The sequence below is a fragment of the Mchenga conophoros genome, linkage group LG3 (assembly GCF_057382185.1).
Source record: "Mchenga conophoros isolate Kocher_MC1m ecotype Shallow Benthic linkage group LG3, M_conophoros_male_GT1.1, whole genome shotgun sequence".
NCBI classification, from domain to species: domain Eukaryota; kingdom Metazoa; phylum Chordata; class Actinopteri; order Cichliformes; family Cichlidae; genus Mchenga; species Mchenga conophoros.
The window spans coordinates 68049641-68076289 of NC_140528.1; the positions used below are offsets into that span (position 1 = coordinate 68049641).

General features: G+C 47.0%; 1 protein-coding gene across 5 annotated transcripts; it reads left to right on the plus strand.

Annotated features, from left to right (window-relative positions):
* Nucleotides 1–236: 236 nt before the first annotated feature.
* Nucleotides 237–26136, plus strand: zbtb4 (zinc finger and BTB domain containing 4). 5 transcript variants are annotated; one of them, XM_085266840.1, is made up of 3 exons: nt 237–310; nt 440–541; nt 17480–26136. In XM_085266840.1, the coding sequence occupies exon 3, from the start codon at nt 17496–17498 to the stop codon at nt 22983–22985; it is 5490 nt and encodes a 1829-aa protein (XP_085122966.1). In that variant the 5' UTR covers nt 237–310; nt 440–541; nt 17480–17495; the 3' UTR covers nt 22986–26136. The 5 variants fall into 5 exon arrangements, with proteins under 5 accessions (XP_085122966.1, XP_085122965.1, XP_085122964.1 ...); XM_085266839.1 differs by lacking the exons at nt 237–310; nt 440–541 and adding an exon at nt 3818–3963; XM_085266838.1 differs by lacking the exons at nt 237–310; nt 440–541 and adding an exon at nt 11032–11431.
* The last annotated feature ends 513 nt before the right edge of the window (nt 26137–26649 follow it).

Sequence of the window (26649 nt, forward strand, 5' to 3'; positions counted from 1 at the left end):
GCATGTAATGCTGTTGAAGCATTGTATCAGGTTCTCCTGCCCATTTTCCTTTTTTTCTAAATAAAGAAACATTTTTGAAACAACAGTATGGACTGTTAAGTTTTATTTTTACATCCCACATTTTCTTGTTAAAAAAAAATACCACATGCATGTTGCTGAATGGGACCAAATACCAGCACTGTGAACATGCCTGTTTGCCATCATCTGTTCTGTTTTTTGGCAGATCCATCAGAGGAGAGCATCACTGAAGCTCAGAAGCAAGGTCAGATCTGCTGTATCCACATGGAGTCAAAACATGCTCCGAGTGATGGTGATGACACGTTTTGAAATGTACATAGGAATGTGACAGTAGATCACTTTGTTCACCATGTGCCATGCTATACCATGACTATACAAAGGATTCATTGTTGACCAGTTGGCTCCCTCCTCTGGCTTGTAGTGAGAATGATCAGCTTTGCAAAGGCATTGCACAACCACATTTTCAATGCGGAACCGGCTCCCAGAAGACTGTCAAAAGTGCTCCCTCTGCTGTTCCGAGGAGGTTAGTGCATATAGCCCCATAGTGTCAGCATAGTATCAAAAGCAGTCACCTCTGCTTTCCTAAGCATGAAAGAATCAAATGTGTATAGATCAGACTGGTTCAGGAGTAGGAACGTCCTGTAGGCCTGGTGTGTACGGCCCTTGACTGGATTATTTAAAGAAGATTTCAATGTAAAAACACTAAAGTTGTGCAATTACTGTAACTTTATGTATATGATTCACTTTTTTTGCTGTTATTGAGTACTTTTTAGTTTTACATACACCTTGTAAATGTAATAGGTAATATCAAATTTCTAAATGGGTAATTACAGCTATGAGATTATGCTGACAAGCAGTTGTAAGTATATATAGAAATATACACTATAATACTTTAAGAGAAGGACAGAGACTATGAATGAAAATTTGAATGCATACATTTACTAGTAATGCATTTTAAATGTTAATAATAGTACCTTTACTCTAATGAGGCATGTGATTGCATATAATGTGAACTTCTTTCAAACTGAAGTTGGAAAATATTTATATTTAATGATAATGATTAATCATTACATGTAGTGAATTCAGCTTTAGAAGTCTGACAGACTGCGGTACTGTCCGCTGCTCAATGTGGCGTAGCTTCTCATACTTTTAAGGTTGCTTCAGTTTATGTTTCTCAGTCATGTTTGCCGCGCAGTTTCACTTTAGAAAATAGATTGGAAGAAAATCCGGACTCTGTGAATGCTGGTGGTTTTGGCAGCTGGATGTTTCCTTCAGTAGCCATGGTTGACTTAAGTTTGATGTTTTAGAGAAGGCCAGTTGGTGACGGTGGCCTGGTTGTTGAAACGTCTGTTAAAACCAGGAGCAAAGTCTCGCTTCGGTTAGAGGGGAATGGTTGTTTGATTTGGCTGCTGTCGGTATAGGAGAGCGTCTGTTTGTTCCTGTAAGGACTGAAGATTGGTGTATCCAGGGGGAGCTCTTGTCTGTCGAGAGCGCATGTGTGTTGTTAGGGGTCAGTGAGTTTGTGGTGGGGTTATAGCACAGTATAGCAAAAAAACAAAGCAGAGACTTAATTTTTTCAGTCAGATTTACAGTGAGCTTAAACTATAACGTTCGCCTCCATCCCTGTAGAAAAATTGTATTGTTATTGAATGACATCAGCCAGTGAGTCACTGCACAGCACAAGATCACTGTTTCTTGACAAAGTGAAAGGCAGCATGTCCTGGAGGCTGTGTTGCTGCTCTCTGGATAAAACTGCTGAACATGAAATGGAGAATTTGTGTGCCTCAGTAAAGTTTGAGAAAATGGGCGGTTGTTGGAAAAACTACAAATCCCAGTGTGCAGGGGTCATCACGCTGAGCACCAGGATCAAACAGGCAAGACTCAGTATTTCATGTCAGGTTCGTGCGATTATTGGAACAAAGAAAAAGAAAACCTTTCGTTCTCTTACATTAGGGACCAGGATGTTAATAAAAAATGGTTGACGCACGTTCAGAGGCGTGCTCCGAGAGCCCATCTGAACAGGCCAGCCCATTTCTGCCCGCTACAGAATGTCCTGTTCTTTGACTGTTTGTTTTGGCTGATGTCAGCCTCTGCCAAGCGTCTTCATCTTTTCTTTCATCCTTCCTTTTATCATCCAAACACTCTTTCAAGCCTTCCAGGTCCCTCATCTGCCGTCTTTTTTACCCAGGATTCCTTTCAGGCAGCTCATTTGCAGACACAAGCAGGAATGTTAAGTCAGCTAGTATTTGACTCGGAGGAGTTTTTGCGGGAGATCTGTGTTTTGTTAAGGCTCTTTCAGCCTTTTCCTGGAATGATCTGGGTGCTAAATTAATTGCTCCTGATCCCACCTCGCGTTGCAATCAGCTTAGCGCTAATCTCGGGTTCTCAGAGCAGCCAAGTCTCGTCTGGGCGACGCTGCTGCAACGAGCTGTCCATTGCTCGCTTCTTCCAGGGTTTTGACCCCTGGCACTGTCCTTTTCACTCATTGTTAAGCTTTTGGGGGGCTTCTTTTTGTACGCCTTTCATTCTCAATCAGCTTGGCCTATTTACCTTTTCATACGGTCGCATGATTGCTTTCGGTCCCCCTCAAAGAGCTGTCTGCCAACTAACTGAACAACTTGAACATATTTCTCTATGTCTTAAGTTTTCATCTTCGCTTTCTTGCGTCATTGGCTTCGTCTGCCTCGCTCATAGTCTCAGAGATGGCCACATGTTGTCTGCGGTGTCCCTTCTTATCCATTTTTTTGTGTTAAGTTTCTCTCCTGTGCTGCTGTTGTGTTTCCCCTGGCTGGATGCCACTGACCAGACCATCTGCCTCATTTTCTTTTTTTTCCCCTTTCTTTCCCTCTTTCCCTTTAATTCTTAATGTCAGCTCAACAGTTGGGTTTCTTTTTTCCACCCTTTCTACATTTTATTTTTGATTACAGGATACGTTTACCTCATATTTTCCTAACTCAAAAAAAAAAAGAAATCCCTGTATCTATCTCTTTTGTCTTTCCAAGACGGCTTCCCGTCTTTCCGGGAGGCTCTGATTGAAGTGCCTGCGTGCTATTTAAAGAGGCGTGGATGAAAGCGGGGTTGTTTACAGTGCCCTCAAAATACAGCCTGTCTAGAAACAGGAAGTACCATCGCCATGAAGCGCAGCAGCACACGGCGTCAGCCAACATGCAGCTACTTCCTCCTCCTCCTCCTCCTCCTCCTCCTCCTCCTCACGGCTGAGCAGCAGCTCCAGCAAAACAACCCTCCTGCTTATCAGAGAATTATGCACCCCTCCCCTCTCCTGCTCCTCCTGAATGGCGCACATACACAGCAGGCTTTTCACCCCCTCCACCATGTCCTATCTCGCTTTCTCCCGTTTTCTTCTGCCTAATGCCCCCCACCCCTTCCAACTGCCTCTCTTTGCCAGTACAGCATGCCTGAGTAGCTGCCTGGAGATGAAGGAGCTAATTAATTTGATTTAGCCGTCCCCTCTCTCTCCCTCTCTCTTTCTGGCAGTGGAAAAACCAGCCGTCCACCTCCCTCCCTCTCTCTTCCACACCATATCAAGCACCCCTCCCAGATGATTTTCCAACTATCCTTTCTAGTCTCCTTTAGCAACATCCTTGCTTCCTCTCCTCCTCTTCTTTTTCTGCTCTTTTCCCCCGTGTTACACAACCATATTTTGCCAGCGGTTTATTGCATATCAAATTGTAAATTAGATGCCAGCCTTAACTCTCTTGCGCGGCCTGCGCCCATGTAATTCCAGTTTTCGACATTTTATCTCCCGTGTGCCCGGGGAGAGTTTGTGTGACTCAGCAGTCTCGCTGCTGAGTCACACAAACATGCTCGTTATAGCTCGGTGTGCCTGCTTCAGGGACCTAGAACAGGCCTGTTAGACTTTGGGTGGATAAAGGCTCGTTTCTGTCATTTGATACTCCGATGGATCCGCCTATTGAGTTATATCAGGCAAGTCCAGCAATGCACTATAACTGTCGAACATAACTTGTCAGCGTAGCTCGATGAAACCTTTCCTGTGCTTTCATCGTGCCTGTGGGACATCCTCTGAGCTTAGCAGCGTGCAGGTTGTGGACATCTGCTGAGGACAGGCTCTTTGTCGTGTGTGTGTATTTCTGGCTGTGAGCATGGTGTAGAGTTGAACCTGCTAACTCCTCTGCCGAGACTTCAGAAGTTTTAAGCATTCTCAGCTCAAGAAAAAAGGGGAAATATGTCTTCCATCTTCCATTTTTAATCCGATTACATGAAAATTATTTCATGATCATTGTTGTTGTGTTAGCAACTAAAATATTTCCGCTGTTTTGTGCCTACCTGCAGTTGGTTTAATAGGTCTGACAGCTGTGAGAAGTTCAAGTAAAAGTGTGAAATTACCCAATAATTCTTGAAGAAACAAAACGAAGACAGGAGTTTGAAAACAATACTTTCAGATTTCGATCCTAGTCTGTCATAGCTCGACCTTTGTGATGATACAAAAGCAGTTTCACCTTTATGCTATGCACGGTTCTGTGGTTGTACCCTTTTAACCTTGAAGCATCCAGTCGTAGCCTCTGTATAGACGTAGAATAAATGTTGTGTTGTGGCACTTCTGACCTGATTATTCAAAGTTTCTTCTGTCTTCCAACCCTGTGGTTTTACGAGTTTTCGAGAGGCTGCTGGCACAGTTATGTTTACATTCTTACAGGTTGGTTGAAAAATGTGTAACTCATACAGCATTTCATTAGATGCCTTTTTTCCCTACTCAGTGACACGTCAGGGGAATATTTTAAGATAAAGCAGGAAAAAATAGGTTTGTCTAATTATAGCTGTAGAATTACAGTCATGTGAAAAAGCTTTCCCAGTGCAATAGCCTGTTAAAGCCAACATTAGCTAAACTGATTCACGCTGGTCTTGTCTGTCCAAAGGACATTGTTACAAAAGGTTTGTTTAAATCAGTGGTTCCTAAAGTGGGGGCGCGCCCCTTAGGGGGGCACAGAGCCATTGCAGGGGGGGCGCAGTATGAATAAAAAAACGAATGCTTGGACACTGATAGCATAATGGACAGGTTTTTGGCAGGGCTCCCACACAAATACAAAGCAGAAGATGAAGTATCGCCACATATGTTTCCAAACCAAAGACTAGAAAAAATGATGAAGCATATTTTGCCTTTGGCTTTACCTGCACAACGGTGGCGCCAAGGTAGGTATCCCGATCAGAATTTGTTTCCCCTGCATCGGGAGCACCCGCTGGGCTGTCCAAATCCCGGACAAACAGTATCCCACAGTTGTTTATGTTTGCACAGAGAGGCATTTTGTGAAAAATGTATTGATAGCAATATTGAGTATTCTTACACAGTAACAAAAAACTACACGTATAATAATTACACCATAAAGATGGTTTGTTTTTCTGTTATTTAAAAGTGTTGGTAGTTTATTTTATTGTAACCTCTAATTTATTGCAGTTTACTTTCATTTTTTTTAATGTTTACTAAAGGTTTGAGGTGTGAAATAAACTGCAATGGAGTTTATATGCAAAATATGGGCGTGTGTGGTTGGAGGATGCGTTTGTGCCAGGGGGGCACAAAGATTTTCTTGTAAAACAAAGGGGGGCCCAGCAAAGAAAGTTTGGGAACCACTGGTTTAAATGCAGTTCTGCAAACGTAAGCTTTTTTTGGTAGCGTCTCTGAGCTTTGCACAGTCTGACCTTGGGGTGAATTTGCTGGGATGTCGACTCCTGGGAAGATTGGCAGACGTCTTCAGTATCTTTCACTTGTGAATAATCTTTCTTACCGGAGAGTGATGGACTTCAGATTGTTCTGAAATGGCCTTATAACCCTTCCCATATTAATGGACAACAGCAATTGCTTCTCTAAGATTTTTCCTCATTTCCTCATTGGTATTGTATTACCACCACACTGTAAAAACTTCTGCTTGTAAAAAGGTGCTCATATTTGTTGACGATTGGTTAATCAAGTGTAGTAGATCAGCAGCTCCTGGCGGTTACTTTCCCTTTTATTTCCTGTGGAAGCAGCAAAGGTGTACTTAGTTATTCACCTATTGCACTTTTGCTTTTGTTAAGAAATTAATGACATGATATATAATCTTTTTCTAGTTTTAAGACTAATAGGGAGCAAGTGAATTTTATTATGTCCTAATATATAAAACCTTAGACTTTAAAGAGGGTGTACTTTCTTTTTGACTGTGTGTTGTAAACTGGGCTTTATGATGGTGTTTATCTGTAGGTCTGAGTAGTCTGTGGAAGAGCTGTTAAACCAGTTAAATGGTGGTTTCTGCTGTTAACTTCATCATGTGGGAGCCGTTTGTTGCGTGGATTTTCTGTTCCATATTACCGGCTTCCTGCACTGATTTTGTTTTTTTGTAAACAGCAGAGACGTGTTTGCAGAGGACAGGCTGCAGCACGCTCATCTCTCTCCCTACGTCTACCGAGGTTTCATCAAATTACTCACAGCACCGCCCCTCTCTCTGTGAGATAAAACTGAAGGATTCAACACCCAATCGTGTACAGATGTAAACACATGTAAAGCTCATTATTAGCCCGCACGCTTGCAGAAAATGTATATGCTGCGCTTTCACTGCTTTCCTGAGAAACGCAGAAACTTGCTGCGTCGTCCTCTTAAAGCTGCTGCTTCCTCTTTAAGAAGGCACTGACATTTGAACTCCTGTAACGTTGTTTGACTTCCCACTTTGATCAGAGTCCAAGTCAGCTGGAGAGCAGGTTAGTCATCCCTTCTCTGAGATCACTGAGGATGTTTTCTAACCCATGAACGGGCCTCGGGTTATATGCACACCAGTGTCTGGGTTAGCAGAAACACAAAGTGAATGTTAAGAGGAAACAAGCAAAGAGAGTGACTGATTCCTATCTCATAACTCTTTTTTTTTTTTTTTTTATTCAACTACAAACAACTGACCAAATAAACACCAAGAACTAAGGATCTGATGCTTGACAAGTCTGGTAAGCAGTAAGCAAGCACGTTTAGAGTTCAGGTGCACTAAAACTCAAACTGACTGCAGGTGTGACTCTGCATATCGTGGATCTGACAGAGATGACGACCTTTCCCTTTCTTCTCAGATACAAGATCCTAGGCTCACTCAAGTGTTTATACTGGAACAACAAGCCTCGTTCAGCACGTCTTTAAGAGATAGACTCGAGCTCTCAGTTGTCTTCATTTAAAGAAAAAAGTCAGACTTCTGGATAAAACGCACTGTGTGTTTCCTTAAAGCGGGTATGAACAGCATGTTTTGTTTTGTTTTTAATTTTAAGAATAGCATGGGGGGTTTATAATCACAAACTACATTGTTGAGGCTACACTGAGCCTTACTGCTCGGATGATGCCATTTCTGGTGCCTCAGTCAGCAGAGTTAGTGACTAGCTGATGAACATAATGTAGCATTTAAAGATTAAAGACTCATATTTCCCCCAGGAGTTAGCTAAGACTAAAAAAAGGGAAAAAAATGAGCGCAAACTTGAGACAATGGATCAAAACATGTTTCAGATGAGTGCTTAATGTGATTAAGATGGCTTAATTTGATAACTATTTGCTAAATTTAAGCTAGTGAAAGTTTAAGACAGCATGTCGAGGTATTTTTACTACTTCACAAACTACTTGCATTTTGAGTACATAGTTTATATCAGCTTCATATCATGGTTAGAACAGTGTTGCTACACAGTGTTAAGATTTATGCTTTATTTTAGCATGTGCATCCGTGTCCTCATGCACAAGCTGACAGACCCTGAAAAACAAACAAGGACGCACCTACCAAAGGTTTCCTCCATAATTCAGCCAGACTGCGTAGGGTCCTTTTGATTGCACAGCTGGTATAGTGCTGAGTGAAAACAACAAAAACATTTTAGTTCAGTCCGACCGTACATGTAGAATTAATTCCTTTTAATTTTCTAAAGAAATCTATTTGAGTTTCAACATCCCGTGTGCGCCCGAGACGAAATCCAAGACTGACGCCGCGACTCAGATAAACACTTTTTTGTTTTCTTCTTCCTTTGGTTAAATATTGAAAGACTTGGTGAGTTAATGGTTTAAATTTTCCACCGACATGGCTTTCTAAGTTTCTCTATCTCTGTGTATTCAGATGTGCGTGTCGCTTGGTAGCACAGCATGAAAAGATATGATCACGTCTGGCCTAACAGCCATGAATAGGGATTGACGGACAACGGGGTGCCTCTGAATGTAGAGTTGGTGGCCGGCTGCAGCCACGGGACAATGCAGGTGCACATGCGTGGACCGAGTGGCTGCACTCCTGTAACACACACTCACTCTCACACACATTGTCTCCGCATCACGCATGCATGAGCTCATTTTCATGACAGACATAATTTTTCACTTTCCAGTTCTCTCACATACACACACTTTGCTTTAAAAACGTGCACGAGTGAGGATGGAGGGTGCAGGAAAAAAAAAAAAGTTCACTCAACTCCAAGAGCTCGAGAGGTCACAGGAACAACACCCAATCCCAGAGCGGTTCCCATGGAGACAAGTGTGGCAGCGTACAATGAGGGTGAGAGAGACTGATGAAAGAGGGAAAGGGCAGGGGAAGAGTAGGAGGAGGAGGGTGGGTTGTTGGCGTCAAGGTTCAGTTGGTGGGTACCGGAGGGGGGTGGGCGGGGGGTCTCTCCACTCAAAAGGACAGTGGGAAGTATGATGGTGCTGTAGCATAACAGTACCAGAACATTCTTCCACCCCAGCTCGCATTTTTCTTCCTTCTTGTTCCAGCTGAGAGAATACCTCCTGATCTGAGGCCGCAGAGTGGCTCATGGCTGTCGGAGGAATTTCTACCGACCGCGACACGCAAGGCCGAGAGCAGCGAGGGCGAAGGCAGTTTCTGTTGTGAGGCATTTTGCATGGCTATGCACGAATCAGTGCTCAGATGCAGCTGCAGACCTTGATTAAAGTTGTGCTGCCAAACAAAACTGAGAGTTGTGCCCAGTAGATTTCAGAGTATCCCCCAGATACCCCAGCTGACCTAAAAGCCCTTAATTGACAGGAGCAGCGCCATCGACGGTAGCACTTGAACCATTTTAGCTGAGGGCACGGACAATGGAATGGTGTCCCTGCCCCGGGGTTTGTGGCGCTCTCTCAGCCTTTGGCCACGTTCTCATTTAAAGACGAGTCTGAAAAATTTCGTGCACTGGCCGCTACTCTGGGACAGCACTCTGGTTTTATACCAGAAAAGATTTGATCCAGTTTCATAAAATGTGAAGTTTCCTTGTCCCTCAAATCTTAAAATATAAACTAGACCAATACATTAGCCTATGATGGAAAAGAAGTATTTAGGCATAGTGAGCGACAACGGCACACAAATAGCCCTAAAGGGAGCTCTGCACGAGTCCCCAAACAGCAAAGATGGAAGATGTCTTTGTCGTTGCAGGGTTGCACGTGGACAGTAGAGGTTCGCAACAGTTTTGTTGCTACTCAGTGTGACAGAAAAGGGTGTTGGCAGTGCAGTGGTTAGCACTGTTGCCTCACAGTAGAAGGTCCTGGGTTCAACTCCACCATCTGGCCGGGCCTTTTTTGTGTGGAGTTTGTTCTCTCCAGACACTCTGGCTTCCTCCCAGTCCAAAGACACGCAGTTAGTGGGTTTAGGTTAATTGGTGGATTTAAAATTGAGAATGGTTGGCCCTACAGCAGACTGGGAACTTGTCCTAGGTGTACCCTGTCTCTTGTCCTATGACCACTGGGATAAGCTCCAGCTCCCCTCATGTTGGTTCTCTGGACTGTGCTGTTAATGAGATGTAGTCAAAAATCTGAGTTCTGTTTCTACACATCTGTTGAAATTAAAGTTAGACTGGAGCTTCAAATAACTGCCCAAGTAGGTCCTCAGTTGGGGCTCCAAAGATGTACGCAGAGCACCAAGACTTGCTGCTAGAAAGACTTTGTTTGGTTGATCGGCCTTTCCTCCCACCTTATCCCTGTCACTGAGCTTTGCATCCATCCATGCAGCTCTCCATACTCTCACCGATGAATGGTGGTGCCATCACTTCCTTCCAGCAACAGCTGTTTACTTTGCAAACGTCAGGACGCAGGACTGAATTATTGTGGCTGTGCCGTCTTTCCAAAGTTGTAAAATTCTTTATGACACCACTGTAAAGCGCACTTGGCCCTTGCACTCGTCGGTCTGACCGGCCTTCCTGGTTGGCGGTGAATTGTTTTGGTACTTGGAGGAACACGCCTCCACCTACGCAGCCTGTTGCATTGTTTTCACACATGCTATTTTAAATCTGAACACCCTTCATGGTTAGCAAGTGAGGTCACGAAGCATGAAAGACATGGGCATCTGCCAGGCAGGGAGAGCATGAGTTTAAGTTGCATCATGGGAAATGTAGGGTTTGGCATTTTTGTTTCTGGGGGGTTGTTTTGAGCTTTGCTTAAAGTTGGGGACGTTCCGGCACCTGCTGAATCAATTTTAGCTGTTCTCTTTTCAAAGTGTCTCTTCCGAATCCCAAAACTTCATCGAAGTGGCGTGCTGAATGGTCGGAGTACCCCCCCCCCCCACACACACACACACACACACACACACACACACAACACCCTTTATAATGTCTGAGTTTTCCCCCACTGAACTTCACTTGTTTCACAGAGTGCTCCCATCCGCCATTTGACTACCACCAGCCTTGTGCTCTCTCTGTCTCTCTCTCTCTCCCCGTCGGTCTCACTTTCTCGCTGTCTCTCTCCCTCGTTCTCCTCTCACTGTCCCTCCGTCTGTCTGTCCTGGTGCCCAGGTTTTTTGAGTTGGCGTGGTTCCTGTTTGTTTTCAGCCATTTTGGGGACTTGCAGTGCTCGTAACAAACTGCTTAAATGGCGTCCTCTTGCTTGCTTGCTCTCCCACTCTGTCTCCCTCTGCCTCTCTCCCTCCCTCTCCCTATCACTGGGCTTTGTGTATATAAAGTAGTGTGTGTGTGTGTGTGTGTGTATGCGTGTGTGTCTGTGCATGTGTGTTAGAGAGGGAAAAGGGGGGGGGAGGACAACACTTCCAAATAAAAGGAAGATTGGATTCAGTGAGGTTGGGGTGGAAGTGGTGGTGGGTCAGTTGAGGGGGTGCAGAGGGATTCACTTGCCGGAGAAGAAGAAGAAAAGAGCAAAAACACTAAGAATCGTGTGTCAGAGGCAAAAAAAACTGGAGTGAGACAGGAGAGAGAGCAAGAAAAGGGGGGAGTGAGCGAGTGAGAGCAAGCAAGTTCGAGTGTGAGAATCGCTCCTGCCCTCTGTCTTCACACACTGCTGCCTGTATGTGTGTGCATGCGTGTGTGCGCCGCCTCTCCCTCCGCTCACTCTCTCTCTCTCTCTCTCCCTCTCTCGCACACACTCCGACGTGCGCATACACAGACCAAAGGGGGAGAGAGAGAGAGAGAGAGAGGGAGTGTGAGGGGAAAGAACACATCGCAGCAGAGATGCAGCAGGAGGTTTTCCGAGGTACGTTCTCTTGTATGCTTGCCTTGCTGAGAGACAGACAGAGAGAATAAGAGGAAGAGAGGCTGAAATCTGTTGTTTTCCTGCTTGTTTTTCCGCTTCACTCTGCTGCTGTGGCGGTGATTGCTCCGCGCGTGAAGAAGGAGGAAAAGGTTTTTATTTTACTGTGCGCGTGCTGGGGCGTGAGTCCTGTGGTGGGTGTGTGCGCTTATGCAGTGTGTGTTTATGGTAGGGTATTTATATGTGTGTGTATGTGTGTGTGTGTGCGCGCTGGATCTGTGCGTGTGCGTGTGCCAGTAACAGGCCTCGTCCCTCGTCTCCCTCATCCTCTGTCGCTGGCGCACCACGCAGTTCTTTTTCAAGAGCGATGACTCGTTCTGAGATTGTGATGAAACTTTTAATTTATCTCGCGTCTCGGCGAGTCACTGCAGGTCAGGGACTCGAGGGGAGAGGGAGCGAGCGGTGGCGGTCAGCCCGCACCGGTCGGGAAAAGGCGTCAAACACGCGATGCAAGGTTTGTTTTGAGGGGGTCTCTTAAACATGGTGGGCCGGTCCCCCACCTCCTGCATGTGAACTCGCCAACAACATTAGAGGAAGTGTTCTGGTGAGTTTAAATGTCGGATGTAGGCGATGGTAAACATCTCCGGTCCCATCAACAGGTTCTGTCTCTTATTTCGTTTTTTTGGGCCGCCCAGTTTGTCCTCCATTTTACCAGCCTGGTGTTGTGCTGGAGGTTGCCTCACATAGAGCGGTAGAGGGCATATTGATGTCCCCAGCCCAGCATAAGCCTTACTTTTTTCTTTTTTTTTTTTCCAAAACAACAGAGCATCTGCTGCCAGCTACTCCCAACATTCCTCGTTCCCCTCCTGGATGCCGAGACAGGTCCCCGAGCTCGGCATGTGGAAAATATGACCCATACTGCCACGGGGTGAGAGGTCATAGGTCAGACAATAGGAAGTTTAGTTCCTCTGCAGCTCTGTTGTGTTGAAAAAAAAAAGAAATAAAAGAAGATGATGATGTTGATAGCGGCGGTTTGCTATTTTAAATGTGGCTGAGTCACACATTAGATGAATTAAGTGCCTTTGAGGCGTTTTTCTGCGCTGGACATTAAAGTGCTGAGATGAAAAGCGTTACCGTCTTTGACTTGGTTAGCTGTGTTTACATAAATGTTTTTGTTTTTTTTCTCACATGCTGCAAACTTAAAAGGATGTGGACAAGCTCAGGAAGCTGGTGCAGCGCTTTGCTGCTCACCCTGCCATGGGTGTACTTGCTGTTCATGGTGACAAACCGCTTTGCTAATACTCGCATGTTAAGAACTTAAATGAGGTTTTCACGCCTTCAGCAGGGACTGCGCATGAAATTGAAAATGATTTGGGGGTGGGGGGAATTACCTCAACAAAGGTCACCGATGCATTGCCGCCGCTCTCCAGAGCTGGGGTTTTTTTTTTCCCTTCTTCATGTTTTTTTGGGTCTCGCTGCTTCCTAATGCCTCCCATGATTCTGTTGCAGCAAGCAGAATTATGGGAATTACGTGCTGGGCTGGGAGCTAACAGAGCGTGGAGAGTGGTGCGTTTTAGACACGGGCAGGTTTGCCGGTGCGTGCAGTGGCATTCGAAAACACCATGATACGACAGTTTACACACAGGGTGGGGGCACGCAGTCAGTCACACTGAGGGATTGCACGAGGGGGGGATATGAAAGACGAGGAAACCGTAAAATGTGAACACGGGATGGATGTGTTTGAAGTCTCCCCTCCAGCCCCCCCACGCCCCCACTCACACCACCATAACCACTCCCCGAACCATGCCAACTTCCCCTTACCTCCTCCCTCCTGCTCTATCCCATCTGGCTGGCTCCACCACGCCCTCTTGGCCGGGGGGTTGTCGGGAGTTCAGTAGCTGTTCTTGCTAACGATGCCCCCCACCCCACCAACCCACCCACACTCACAACATTATGCACACACACAAACACTCATCTTTGCAGACCTACTGCTGCTTCGATGCCTGGGCCCCTCTGGCTGACCTTCCACAGGGGAGGGCGCCCAGCTACACCTTCGTCTTCCCACATGCTCCTCGCCGCTGGCTCGCCGGCTGGAACACACAGGCCCCCCACATTCACCCTCGCAGGCACTCCTCTTAACCTATCACACACACACAAATACACGCACGAGCACTGATACCATGATTACTTTCAGTAATAATAACATTGCAGTCAGCAGCCTAATTGCTGAGTGCAATGTTATTATCACGCCACAAATAAAGGGATATCCTGAAAAAGGATTGCAAAGAAGGAAAAACATAAGTCACACACACACAGACTTCCTGGTTCAGCTGTGACCTGTAGTTACTGTCAGGTTACTGCCGCTGGTTACAGTTTCCTATTTTATAAGAAACGCATCAAACTCATCCGCTGCATTCAGGGTCAGAGTAAACTCAAACTAAACTCGGTCCGTCACGGCCTGTTTGATCGTCAAGCTGCTTCTATTTTTTTTTTCCCAGGCGTGCAAGTTATCGAAGATATCCTGTTGTTGTGTTGCAGTTGTGTAAATATGATGGCCTAAACTGTGGAAATAAAAAGAAGTTTTAATCAAGGCCTAATTTGGGAGGGTGAATGGCAAAGAGTGAATACCCAGAGGTGAAGTTAATCATTTAAGCACTATTAGTTCAAAATTTAAAGGAGCCATAGGTGCAAGTGTTAGCTGTTTGCACTATATTGATTGTGCCACATTAAGAGGCGCTAAAGCAGCATTAAATCTAATTTGCTTTAATCAGACCTTTTAATATTCAATTATAAGAAGTATTGTTGTGAAAGAGCTGTAAAGGGTTTCCTTTTTATGTCGTTTTCCCTTTGAAGATTAAAAAAAAATCTCAACACTGGTGGTTTGATTTTTGAGAGTGTTTCTGTAAGATGGTTAAAAAAAAACATGGTAACTGAATCCCACCAGTTATTTGTCTATCAGCATGAGTACCAGTTTCAGTGCGGAATAAACAGATTGCTCAACGTCTGGTTCAAGGTGCACCAGCCAAACTCCTCTGCCGTCCTGCCTTCTGTTATACAAGGCCAGTTTAGCGGCGATGTTCCCGGTGACTGATTGTCCGTTGCAAATCATACAATTATAAGGGAAAAGTTAAAGTTCTCCACATTTTTCTCCTGCCAAGAGAAAAAAGACCCCAAAGTCAATAAGTCAAACTTGGAGTCCAAGCAGGTCCAAGTTATTTGTTGTGCTGGATAGCACTTTTAATTTCCTAAAGTTAAGGAGTTTAAAGGTTAATGAGAGGAGTACGGTCAGGTAGGCTTTGTTACTTACGGATCAGCGTTTCCCGTAAAACCCTCTCACCTCCATCAAGTGAATTCCTCTGTCTGAGGTTTCTCCTTGCTTTACTCACGCTGCGTGTCATGCTTCCTCTTCGCGCTACTGTGCCTCCTCCCACTTATTTGCCAATCACAGTTTCCACTGTGGCTCTATTTCTTCCAGTGTCCCTCATTTCAGTTACCTGGGGAAAGCGACTGATAGCAGTAGTGAAAAACAAAAAACGAGCCTTAATTTTCCCTGAAGATTTCCTGCTCGGTGGCATACAGGGGTTGCGCAGTGAATGCCAGACCCGATTGGGCCCCCATCTGTATCCCCCTAATGGTGTCATGCGTTGGTCATACGTGTTGGCCATGCCGTTACAATGTGCAGTCAACGTTTAATTTGTAATTATAATCAAAACGAGGAACTTTATTGTCACTTTAAATGCACCGATCTTCAACTTTGTGCTATTTTTAAGGTTTTAAAGAATAAAATCCTCCTAATCAAAACCGCTGATGTTTACTTTCTCTTCAGATTTGTCATTTGATGTGGAAAACAAACTGAATCATGCTCAAAGTCTGCCTTTGATCCCTCTGCCTGTCAGCCCAGCGTCTCTGTCTTTACATGAAAGCCGACGCGTTTGCTATAATGCGCGTCGTGTTTACGTGAGCCCGCTCCGTAATTTGGCCCGCACCGGCTGAGCACCTGCTCTCGATGCGCGGTTTTTGTAGTGCCACGAGCATAAATAGACGAACGCTTCACAGGCCGGGCGACGTGTTTATTTGTGCAGAACATCCTGTTGCAGAGAGGTGTGGGAACAGGGTTGCTGTTTATTTTGATTTTTGCCTGGGGACTCTCATGGTCACATTTGTCTGTGCGCCGAGTGTCGAGGTGTTTGTCCACTCATCTGTGTGTGTGTGTGTGTGTGTGTGTGTGTGTGTGTGTGTGTGTGTGTGTGTGTGTGTGTGTGTGTGTGTGTGTGTGTGTGTGTGTGGAGATAAAGTTGGGACTTTTAAAAGGCAGCCTGTCACAGTCAGGCTGCGTGTTGTGCAGGCTCTGCTTGCACAGTGGCTCCGTGCGTCATAGGGAGATGAAGAGAAAGAGCGAGGGGGCGTCGTACGCATTTTCCTGTCCGCGACGCAAGAATCAGATGAGGGGATGAAATTTTTAGCCTTGGCGCTGTCTCTCAGCGCGTCCGCCCACTTGTAGCAGCCTGGCGCTTGCCATAAGGGATTTCCTGCACAACATCTATCGCTCAGCAAATGTGAGCGACAACGGAGGCCCGTTTCAGTACTGAGCACTGATTCGTGCACCCTTGCTCTGATTTAGATCTGAAAGCCGGCATGAACCGCTTTATTGTCCCTTGCATAACAAAGAGCATGTGCCGCTGCTTGCACCCAGTATGTGATTAAAAGACACTTCTGTTTTCCTTCCGTTGGCTACATGTCACTCCAGCTGCATCCTCAGTGTTAGGCCGCTGTGCACTCAGATTCACCCTTTGGTTTTGAATATCATTTACAAGCAGGCCCTTCCATGTTGAACTGCTTTGTTTATGCCGGCCTGTCTTGCCTGTGGGTGAGAGTGTATGCAGAGTGCACGTATGTGCTCTGCGTGTGTGTGTGGTAGCATTAGCCTGGGCTCCTGTTTATCTGACGGTGCCGTGTGTCTGACTGTTCCTATATTAACCCCCCCCCTTTTTCACTAACCCACACACTCTTTCTGTCTCCCTTTTTTTCTGTCACCCTTTCACTCTCCCTCATCCTCACCCTCTTTTCTCCTTCTCTGTCTCTCCCTCCTCTTTCCTCTGCAATAACAGTGCTGACCTAGTTTCTGCCTGTTCAGGGCTGCCTGTGGAATTTTACAGCGGCCTGCCTTCCTGGCTGCTTTGCTGCTCGAAACGAAGGCAGAAAAGCATGACTGAGGATTTTTCTCCTCGTCACATCATTACGGCCCAATCCCGTCTCTGCCCCCCCCCCCAAAATCTGCAGACCTAAACAAATGAACCCGCAATAAATAAGTGATAACAGCGAGCTGACTGCCGGTACGCGATTCTGCTGCTTTCTCATTTATGGGACATTTTTGCAGTGGCACTGCAACCGCCACCGTAGCAGGCGAATTAGGATGGAAATGAGGATAGCCTGTCGCTCATCTTCTCCGGCTTAGCCGAGATTGTACCGGATGCAGAGGGCAGAAAAACACCCCTTCTCTGTGCACATGCATGCAATCTCCCCCCCCATCCCCGCCTTCACAAATAAATGGTTAGAGTCATGCCTGGCAAATACTAGCCACTGCCAGGAATGGCTAACAAGGCTCTTGCTCACATATAAAGAGAGAGCGGGACTATTTTTATGCGTGTTGGGGCCACGAATCTAAGTCAGCAATTTATTCCGCGGGAATCTTGATTAAATCTGAACGCCTTCCAATTAGGCATAGGGAATGTTGTGTCACAGCCTAGAGAGAGAGATGGATCGCTGGAATGCGTTTCTGAAAGCTTGGCTGTGGCACGCTGAAATCTAAACCAGCACTGCCGCAGATTCATTCCTTCCCCCTCTGCCCTCTCCCTCCCTGCACTCACCATTCCTGCCTGAGCAGTCGGGAGTTCAGCATAGCTGGGCATTTAGTCTTCTCCACCGTTTGTCATGATTGCGTCTGCAAAAGTTTTGGGTGTAATGTCCATTTTCTACCTTATGTATGTTTTGTACATATACCATGGTATGCTTATAATGCTAATACCTTCTTTCTGATTTTTTTTCTTTCAGATTTCGGGGGGTGGTCATGGTGTCCGGTGAGGTGTGGGACCCCCTCCGTGTGGGCCATATTCCGTCACGTCTGAGTGAACAACGCCCGGCTTCCCTCTGCAAACCCGCACGGACTGCAGCTAAGGACCCCACCTCACACCAAAGTCAGCGACTGTCCCCTTTGTCTTCCCCGCCGCCGCTGCCAGTGGTTCGAAACACCCTTCACCCAGCTCGAGCTTCCTCCTTGCATCCGCCTGTCAGTTTGTACGGCTCAAACAAGGTCAAAGGACTACACAAACCAGTACACCGTCCTGGTGTGACTTCCCAGTCTGAAGAAGAAAAAGAAGAGGAGGGGGAGGAAGGGGAAGCTGAGCGCTTGGAGATGAAGGGTAAAAGGCTCGGAGGCCGGGGAGAGACCACAATGGAGGACAGGTTAGAGGATATGGGTGATGGACCTAAAAATGCAAAAATCACCCTAAGCTTCCCGCTCAGTGCAGCCCCCCTTCCGACCTCTCTGACATCACCAAACCACTGTCATGGCTCCTCCTCCTCATCTTCCCCTTCCCCCCACCGACGGCGACCGTCGTCCAAAAGCTCAGACAAGGGGTCGCTGTGGAAACTGGATGCCACCATGGACGTAAAGCACAGACCTTTTAAACCCCCAAGACACGACAGCTCTCCGTCCTCTTCGCCCTCCTCCTCCTCATCTCCCATGACTGTTCATGCACTCATCAGAAAGGACATCAAATCGCCACCTCCTCTAAAGTGCTCCAAGCTCAGTTCAGAGACTCAGTTTCACAGGTCGCCACCAAGATCCTCCACCGGGCCTTTTGGGGGATGTTATGCTAGAGATGGATGGGATGAAAGGCACAGGGCGGCCAACGGTACAGCCTCCCCCTCACAGACTGCTCAGATCCTCTTCAGTCTGGGCACATCAGCCTATCAGAGAGGCGGGGATGCAGAGAGACGAGAGAAAATAACAGGAAGGCCATCTGGGAAAGCTGGGAGCCCTCACGGACCAAGTCTTCACCCACCCACCCTCCATCTCCCTCCCCCTTTACCACCACCACCTCCTCCTCCCTCCGAGGGCCTCACCGCACCCCCACACTCATCCTCCTACTCCCCTACTGACAGCCTGAAGCCCGAACTGATTTGTGGCGTGTGCCATCGGCTGTTTAGCTCAGCCTCCTCCCTCACGGTCCACATGCGGCTGCATCGTGGCAGCCGCGCCCTTTGCTGCCGTTACTGTGGCAAGGTCTTTATCCACAGCAAGAGACTGCAATCCCACGAGGCCTCCTGCAGGGTGCCAGGCCTGCCCTCTAATAGCCTTCGCCCTCCTTCTCTCACTATACAGCCAAAGGAGGAGCCGCTGGAGGAGGGCGAGGTGAGAGTGGAGGGGGGAATGATTGTGGGAGAGACAGACATCAGCAAGGCACGGCCAGGGAAGAAAGCACGAAGCCTCCTGGCGCGTATCCAAGGTGATGATGCAGCAGGCACAGAGGTGCTGGCGGGTGATGAGAACCATTTTGTGAAGGTGGTAGACGGCAATGTCATCTACTTCTGCTCTGTGTGCGAGCGCTCCTACATGACCCTCTCCAGCCTGAAGCGTCACTCTAATGTGCACTCCTGGCGCCGCAAATATCCGTGCCATTTCTGCGACAAGGTCTTTGCCCTGGCCGAGTACCGCACAAAGCATGAGGTGTGGCACACAGGAGAGCGCCGCTACCAGTGCATCTTCTGCTGGGATGCCTTCGCCACGTACTACAATCTCAAAACCCATCAGAAGACCATCCATGGGATTAATCCCAGCCTCATCTCCAGTGAGAAGACAGCTAACGGGGGTTATAAGCAGAAAGCTAACGCCCTCAAACTGTACCGTCTTCTTCCCATGCGCTCCCAGAAGAGACCCTACAAGACTTACAGTGACAGTTTGCATAACGGCCTGCTCCTGCCACCAACCGAAACACCTCCCCTCTCCCTGCCAGGCCTGGGCTGTGCTCTGGGCCCCGGGGACCTGCAAAGCCTAATCAGTGGGGCCCACCCTCAGAGTCTAAAGCCTGACCCAGATGCCTTCCCTGATGGATTCCCTGATGGATTCCCTGTCTCTGTGACTGCTGAGCACAGGGACCTCTCTGCACTAACACCCCTCCCCCAGGTAGATATGTCCCAGGTTAGAAAACATGAGAGTGAAGACATTGAGTCAGAGCAGGGGAGAGGTAGTGGCAGCTTCAAAATGTCCAACAGCAGTAAAACCAAAAGTCTCAAGAGTGGTAGAGGCACAGAGACGAGCATGCCTTCTGTGATAACATATGGCCATACAAAGCCCTCCGTCATAGTTCACGGGACAGCTGTGTCATCCTCTGTCATTGTGCATAGCAATCAGGTCACGTCTGGAAGCGAGAAAAGCCCAGTGAACAGCCCATCCCCCGAAAACAGTGACAGTCAGACTGTAGTCAAGGGCCCGTCTCGGCCCATCAAAAAGCAAAGGGACAGCATAGATAATCACAGAAAGAGGTCAAGAGACAGTTCAGATACGGCAGAGGAGGGCTCGAGAGGCAGGCAGGACAGAGAGACAGGCAGATTATTTCACAAATCACGCAAGTCCCACAGCAAGAGTGATATCTCTAACTCAAAGCAGCTGTCAGCATCTGTAGGGTCACAGGTCAAAGAGGCAGGGCCACTGTGTCAGATTACTGTACGTATTGGTGAGGAGGCCATAGTGAAGCGCAGTATATCTGAGACAGACCTCAGGAGAGATAAGAGCCTTTCTCCCCCCAAAACCAAACGCAGTGAAACATCATCCGTGCGGGACGCCAAGGAACCACGCCACTCTCACTCCCACCACCACCACCACAGACACCGCCTCCAAAGCAGAGCCAGCATGGAAGCAGAGGGCAATAAGGAAGGTGGAGACTCTGAGGAGGAGGAGGAAGAAGAAGAAGTGGTCAGGAAAAAGAGCCCCAAATCCCCCAGTGAAGTGAGGGAGTACTACTTTCGTCAGGAGGTGCGCGAGCTCGAGAGCGACCATGACACAGAGGACAATTTGTGGCGACCTTACTACTCCTATAAGCCCAAGAGAAAGGCCCAAGCACATCTACAGAGGGTAAAGAGCTGGCAGAGGAAGCTAAAGTACAAGCGCTCCATCCGGCTGAAGAGGAGGGCAGAGAGGCTTAAGAACCTTTCAAATAAAGAAACAGAGAAATCACAAGATGAAGAAGAGGATGCAACAACTGAGGAGGCTGAAAAACTGCCAAAAGCTAACAGAGACAAGGGAGAGGGGGAAAAGAAAGATAAAAATAAAGAGGCTGAAGAAGAGGTTAAGGAAACCCGCCATGAGGTTTCCACCTCTCCTGTGCACTCTCCAAAACCTCCTCAGTCTACCTCAGTGGCTCCTACAGGAATAAAAAGGCGGCCGTGGACTAACGGGAACGCAGCTGAGTGTGGTACGTGCGGCCGCTGGTTCTCGAGCCCCAGAAAACGAGACAAACATGAGCTGAGCCACCTGCTGGAGTTTGTTTGCCTTTTCTGTCGAGCCACTTTCCCCTCGAGGGATAAGCTGGAAGACCACCAGAGAGCCCAGCATCCCAAACCTACTGAAGCCCCCTGTGCACCTCTCAAAGCTGCTCACGAACAAGTAGAAGGGGTCAAACCTGTGCCAGAGATTTCAAAATATGATGAAGATAAGGGGGGACAGGGTGGCCTGGGAGGGAGTCACTCTAGTCCAACTCGTCTAAGTAGAAGGGCCTTATCACGACACACGTGCCCACAGTGTCACAAGGTGTGCAAGACATCCTCAGCTCTGAATCGACACATCCGACGCCACGAGCTCAGCAGTTCTCCAGAGAGAGAAAGAGAAGATAAAGACACAGAGCCAAAAACAGCAGAGACAGTTGCTGACATTCTTAGCAGAGAGAATGAAAAAGCAGAGCTTCCCAGTGCTCTCTCTGTTTCAGTCATCAGCTATTCGACGCCAGAGCCGCCCAGCAGTGGCGAGTGCTTGGCGTCGCAGCAGCCTGAGGAGCACCTCTGTGAGCTCACAGATCATCAGGTGTCAGAAACCAGTGACAAACCTGAACTAACAGAGCCCACACTTCCAGCTCCAGAGAGAGAGCCACCAAAAGCTGCAGACCCTCCGTTAGACGCCCCAGTAAACCTTACACCCACCAACCACAAATTAACATCTGCCACGCCCTCCACCCTCCAGACCGTGCTCGTCATGAACGGATCTGAATGTCTTGACTACCGCACTCCCAGCAAAAAGCACCTAGATAGTCAGATCCACAGAATACCCAGCCCTGTGCACGCTGTGGCATCCGCCAACACCTCCCCAAATGTGCCCATGACATCACAGACCAGAATAACCACTGCTGCTCCTCCTGTTTCCATGACAACATGTTCCAGCTCCGAGGGGGGATTCATGAAACGGGATGGGGTCATTATGGACAGAGAGAGACAGGGTGGGAGCAGTTTATTTCTACACGCCGGCTACGAGGAGCCGCCTCTGGTGCAAGATCTCAGAGTCCAGTCCCTGTCCCGCAGTCCCTCTCCCAATGAAGCACAAGACCTGACCATGTCCTCAATACTAGCTCGCGAGAGGGAGATAGAGAGGCAAAGGGAGAAAGAGAGGGAGCTGGAGAGACAGAGAGAGCGGGAGAGGGAGAAAGAAATTGTGAGGGAGAGAGAAAAAGAACTAGAGAGGGTCCACCAAGTCAGTAGAGCTGCTCACATCCCAGAGGACCAGATCACACTTTTGGTCCCCAAAGAGGAGCCCTTGAGCCCTGTCCCATCTCCCCAACATATCCCCACTCAAACCACTATGAATGGACCCTCATCACACAGGCACACTCCCAAATCCCCCTGCCGGTCACCTTCGACCATTGGACTGATAGCTCAAACCAACCACCAGGTTCACTCCAGTTCACAAGGACTTGACAGGCTTACGCTGCCCACTGGAGCAGCTGGTGCCGGCGACCGCCCCTCTGCCCACGCTCTGCTTCTCCCCCGAGCCCCACAGCCACCTGAACCGGAGCACCAGGATACCGTTTCTTCTAGAGATTCCCAGCAAGGTAACACCACCCCAGTGGGTTACCCCTCCCAGGATTATCCACTACCCCTCATTGTGCCGGACAGCTACCGCTCTGGTAAGAAGCAGGAGGAAAACCTGCTCATGTCCTCCTACCCGCCTGGAACGCTTCCCTTTGGCCCCTTGGGAAAAGTGATGGTCCCTAATGGCGGGGACCTGGCCAAGCTGCCATTCTATCCGGACCCCTACCAGCTGCTGTATGGGCCCCAGTTCCTGGCCTATCCCTACAACTTGGCAGCGCTGCCCGTGGCTCTGAATATGATGGCACCGGGGGGAGACAAAGTGGAGCCTCTGCCCTTCCTCCCTGCCATCTTCAACTACGCAGCAACTGCCGGGCCTTACATGGGGGCGGCCCCCCATCCCCTCGTGGCAAACCCAAGCCTCTACAGCGGCAGCAGCGGCAGCAGCAAAAAGCAACGGGACAACAGCAGCAGCAAACCCTAGGACAGCCACGCATTAAAAGGAATATAATTCAAAGGGGACAGCCTCATGTGTTCAGGCTGGGAGCGGGAGGAGTGCATACACTGGCACGGCACCCCTGCCTCTCTTTAATCCAGCAGAGATCAGAGTTAGGAAGCAAAAGTGTGAAGGGAGGAGAAGAAGCAAAGAAACTCTCCTGCCTTTACTCCTGCTCGCCTCTCTCCGCATCTCTCCCGCCCAGCTGTAGCGTGTTATAGATCTAGAGCTCGATTAATCTTCCTCTTTGACTCATTATATTATCTATAATATAAGAATTAAGAACTGCTAACAGGGTGTGTGTTTTGTGAAAAAAAGAAAAAAAATTAGTTCAGTCTACTTCCCTTTATAGTCACCGCATAACGAGGATAAAGGCTCTTCAGGGAAGGCTTGTGTGGGCAAGGATGAGGCAGAGGAGTCCTTATTCAACACGGCTGGAGGTGGTGAAGCATTAAACGACTCAAACCTTTTGCGTGCGTTTGTACGAGTGAGCGAGTGAGAACAGCAGGCGTGTCCCGCTGGTGTAAAAGTGTCCACGAGAGGTATATATGTGAGCTTTTACATGAACATGTACAGCAGGTAGGGATGTGTGCATGCAGGGGTTGAGCATTAACTGCATATGTGCGAAAGTGTGTGAGTTTGGGTGTGTGGGAATAAGATCATTCCGTTTGAGACGCACACAGCATTCCTACTCTAGTCGGAAAAGCTACCGTAGGTCAATGTGTAGAAGTGCATTTAGAAGCGATTCTTCATATCCAAATCATTAAGAAGTCGAAGCTGTGGCTGGACGCGAGTCTATGACAATGACAGATCAGCTGAGCTTCTGAGGTCTGTCAGCGAACCTGGCGACTCCGAGGGCCAGATGACACTGTAGGATCTGTATAGCATTCACCATAGTTTATACCTTATGTGCACAAACAAGAAAAGTAGTGGTCACTTAAAAGGGACACTTGTAGCTGCTTTGGAAATGTAGCTGGCCACTGGGTAAGAATTAAAGGCTGGTAGACCATTGCACTTCTGTTTTTTCATCTCATTTCCTTCACTTAAAAATTTAAAAAGAAAAAAAAACTGAAAATACTACTAAAAAAAAAAAAGAAAGGTCAGCCTTCATGTTGCGTAGCTTTTTCCCCTCTTTGACTGGAAGAGGAAAAGGCTCCATTTTCTAAGCCAGGAAGAAGAGAGCAAAGAATGAGGGGGGAGAAAGAGAAATGAATTCAGGGTATTGAGTTGTTTCTGAAGAGGAAAGAGAAATATATGGGCACAAAACTGCTGGACTCTGAACAGAAGTGCTCCGTAGAAATGACGCTGCGGACGAAAAATGTTGTCCTGCTCCATAACTGTGAGGAGATTGGAAAAAGAAAAAAAAAGTCTGAACTATTCCCTTCCTGCCTTGTGTTATTAGCGAGAGGTAGGAAAAGGCCAAAAAGCGGTGGCCGACACTCTCCAGACGCCCTCGCGGTGGGGCCTTTTTGTTAAGTGTAATGTTATCTCTCTATATGTTTGTTCCGTTGAAAAGATGTTGTTGTTTATGTTGTTTAGCCCTACCAGGTGGGGAAAGTGGCTTCGGCGGAAAAGAGGGGAGGGTAAAAACTTCAAAATATGAATGTAAATTTAGTCATGAGGTTAATGAAGTACAGCTACATTAATGGTAGAGTTGTTTTTTTGTTTTTTTGTTTTTTCCAAGTTCCTGTTTTGTTTTCTGTTTTGACACAAATAACCTGTTAAAAGAACCGTATAACGTCTGGTATGCATATATACAGTAGTCCTAGGAACATGTCAGTAAACTTTGGTTCTGTATCCACAAAGCATGAGCAACACTCGCTTCCTAACCGTTTATATCCTCGGCAAATCTGGCATTGTGCGCACAGCTTCTGTTTTGTTTCCTTTTATATATATTTTTTCTGGTCTCTAAATCATCCATATCTGTTATGTTTTTGATGTATTATTTGGAAGAATTCCACAAAAATTAGTCGCCACTTTTCTTTTTTTTTTACTTCTCACGGTCACTTTGTAGGCGCTATTTTAATCCCGCCCCCTCCCCGCCCCTCTCCCCCTCGAGCATACACTCGCTCGCTGCACCTTCTTTTGTTTTTGTTACTGGTGTTGTTGTTCTGAGTGACGACGTTTCGGTGTGTGATGGTACTCGGGCACCTTTTTGGTCCAGGTGGGAGTGTTGAAAACACTGTGTGACCGACTGCAGGGGTGCACAGGCGTCCCCCTTGGGTGTGGTTACAAGCCTTTTTATTTTTAAATGTTTTTTTTTTATTTGTTTTTTTGTATGTTTGGGGTACGTGTTGTGTACGAGAGCGAGCGGCTGCGCGACGTGAATAAGAAAACCAAAATAAATCTGCCTAAGCAGCATATCCCTTGGCAGTATATGGGCCACCTGTTTTGTTTTTCTTTTCTGTGGGTTAGTTTCAGTGTAAAATAAAAAGCCTTTCTGTCTCCAATACACTATCTCAAGCCATTCCTGTAGACGGACATGTTTGTGTTTCGCGGGGGTGTTTTTGGACCATAGTTTCTTATGCCATAGTTTGCTCTCATGGTTATCATACAGACCAAAAGCATGCAAATCGACGTATTGTAGTGACTGGACTGGAATCTGGAGGTTTAAAAAATCAAACTAAACAAAACAACTATTTACTGTATGTTTTAGTTTCAATGAATGTGCCTCTGCTTTGATATTTAAATAATTATAGTAAGATGTGGATCTGCCAGATTTCAACTGTTAAAGGTGCCTTGTTATGGCATAAGAAATTTGAATTAGCATTTTTTTTTCCTTGAGAAATGATGATTTGGAGATAGAGTTCTTGGCTTTGTTTGCTACGAAGCTGTTCATAGATGTAGGAGTGTGGCTAAACTGTTTTGGTATCGTGTACATGTCTAGGGTAATACTGTGCCATATAGAGCCCACAGAATATGTTATTGTTATTTTTAAAAGATGTTTTAATGTTGCCTGATGACTTTGTCTTTAGATTTGATACAAAGGCTTGTAGCCACAGCTCTCCCAAAGTCTGTAGTTTCCTCTCTCCGACATTCTACTTCTCCTCCACCCCAACCCCACCCCGTTTCCGTCTCCCTTTCTTTCTCTTTGCTGCAATCAAACAAAATAAAGTATTAACCTGATGACCCAGCGAAATCAGCTCTAGCTTGGTGCTGCGTGTGTTTTGTGGTTGTTCTTGTTCATGTTGATGATGTGTCCAATCTGTACAAGTTGATCAAGCGCCCTTAATACGAACCATGTGTTTAAAGTCAGCAGATGTCTGCTTTTGCATTGTTTGTGAAATGTGCGTTTAATATTTAGCAGATCGGGGGGGAAAAAGCTTTGTTTTAAAGACGCATGTTATCTCTCCCCTCCAAAAACTCAGAATGTATGGATTTTTCTTCTGGCCTGTGCTGATTTTTATCCTCCAAGATTGTTTTGGTGCGAATTGCCCAGTTTGGGAGATATCAGCTGTAAGCTGAGACGTCTGCCTTCTTCTATTCAATATAATGGAACCAGATGGCTCTCGCTTTACTGTGCTGAGAGTGCCAAAAAACAAAAAAACAAAACAAACAAAGAAAAAGATGCATCGGAAAAGCGAAGAAGGAAAAGTAGAAATTCATTCAGCTATTTCTGAGTAGGAGGAGAAATATGTGGGCACGAATCATG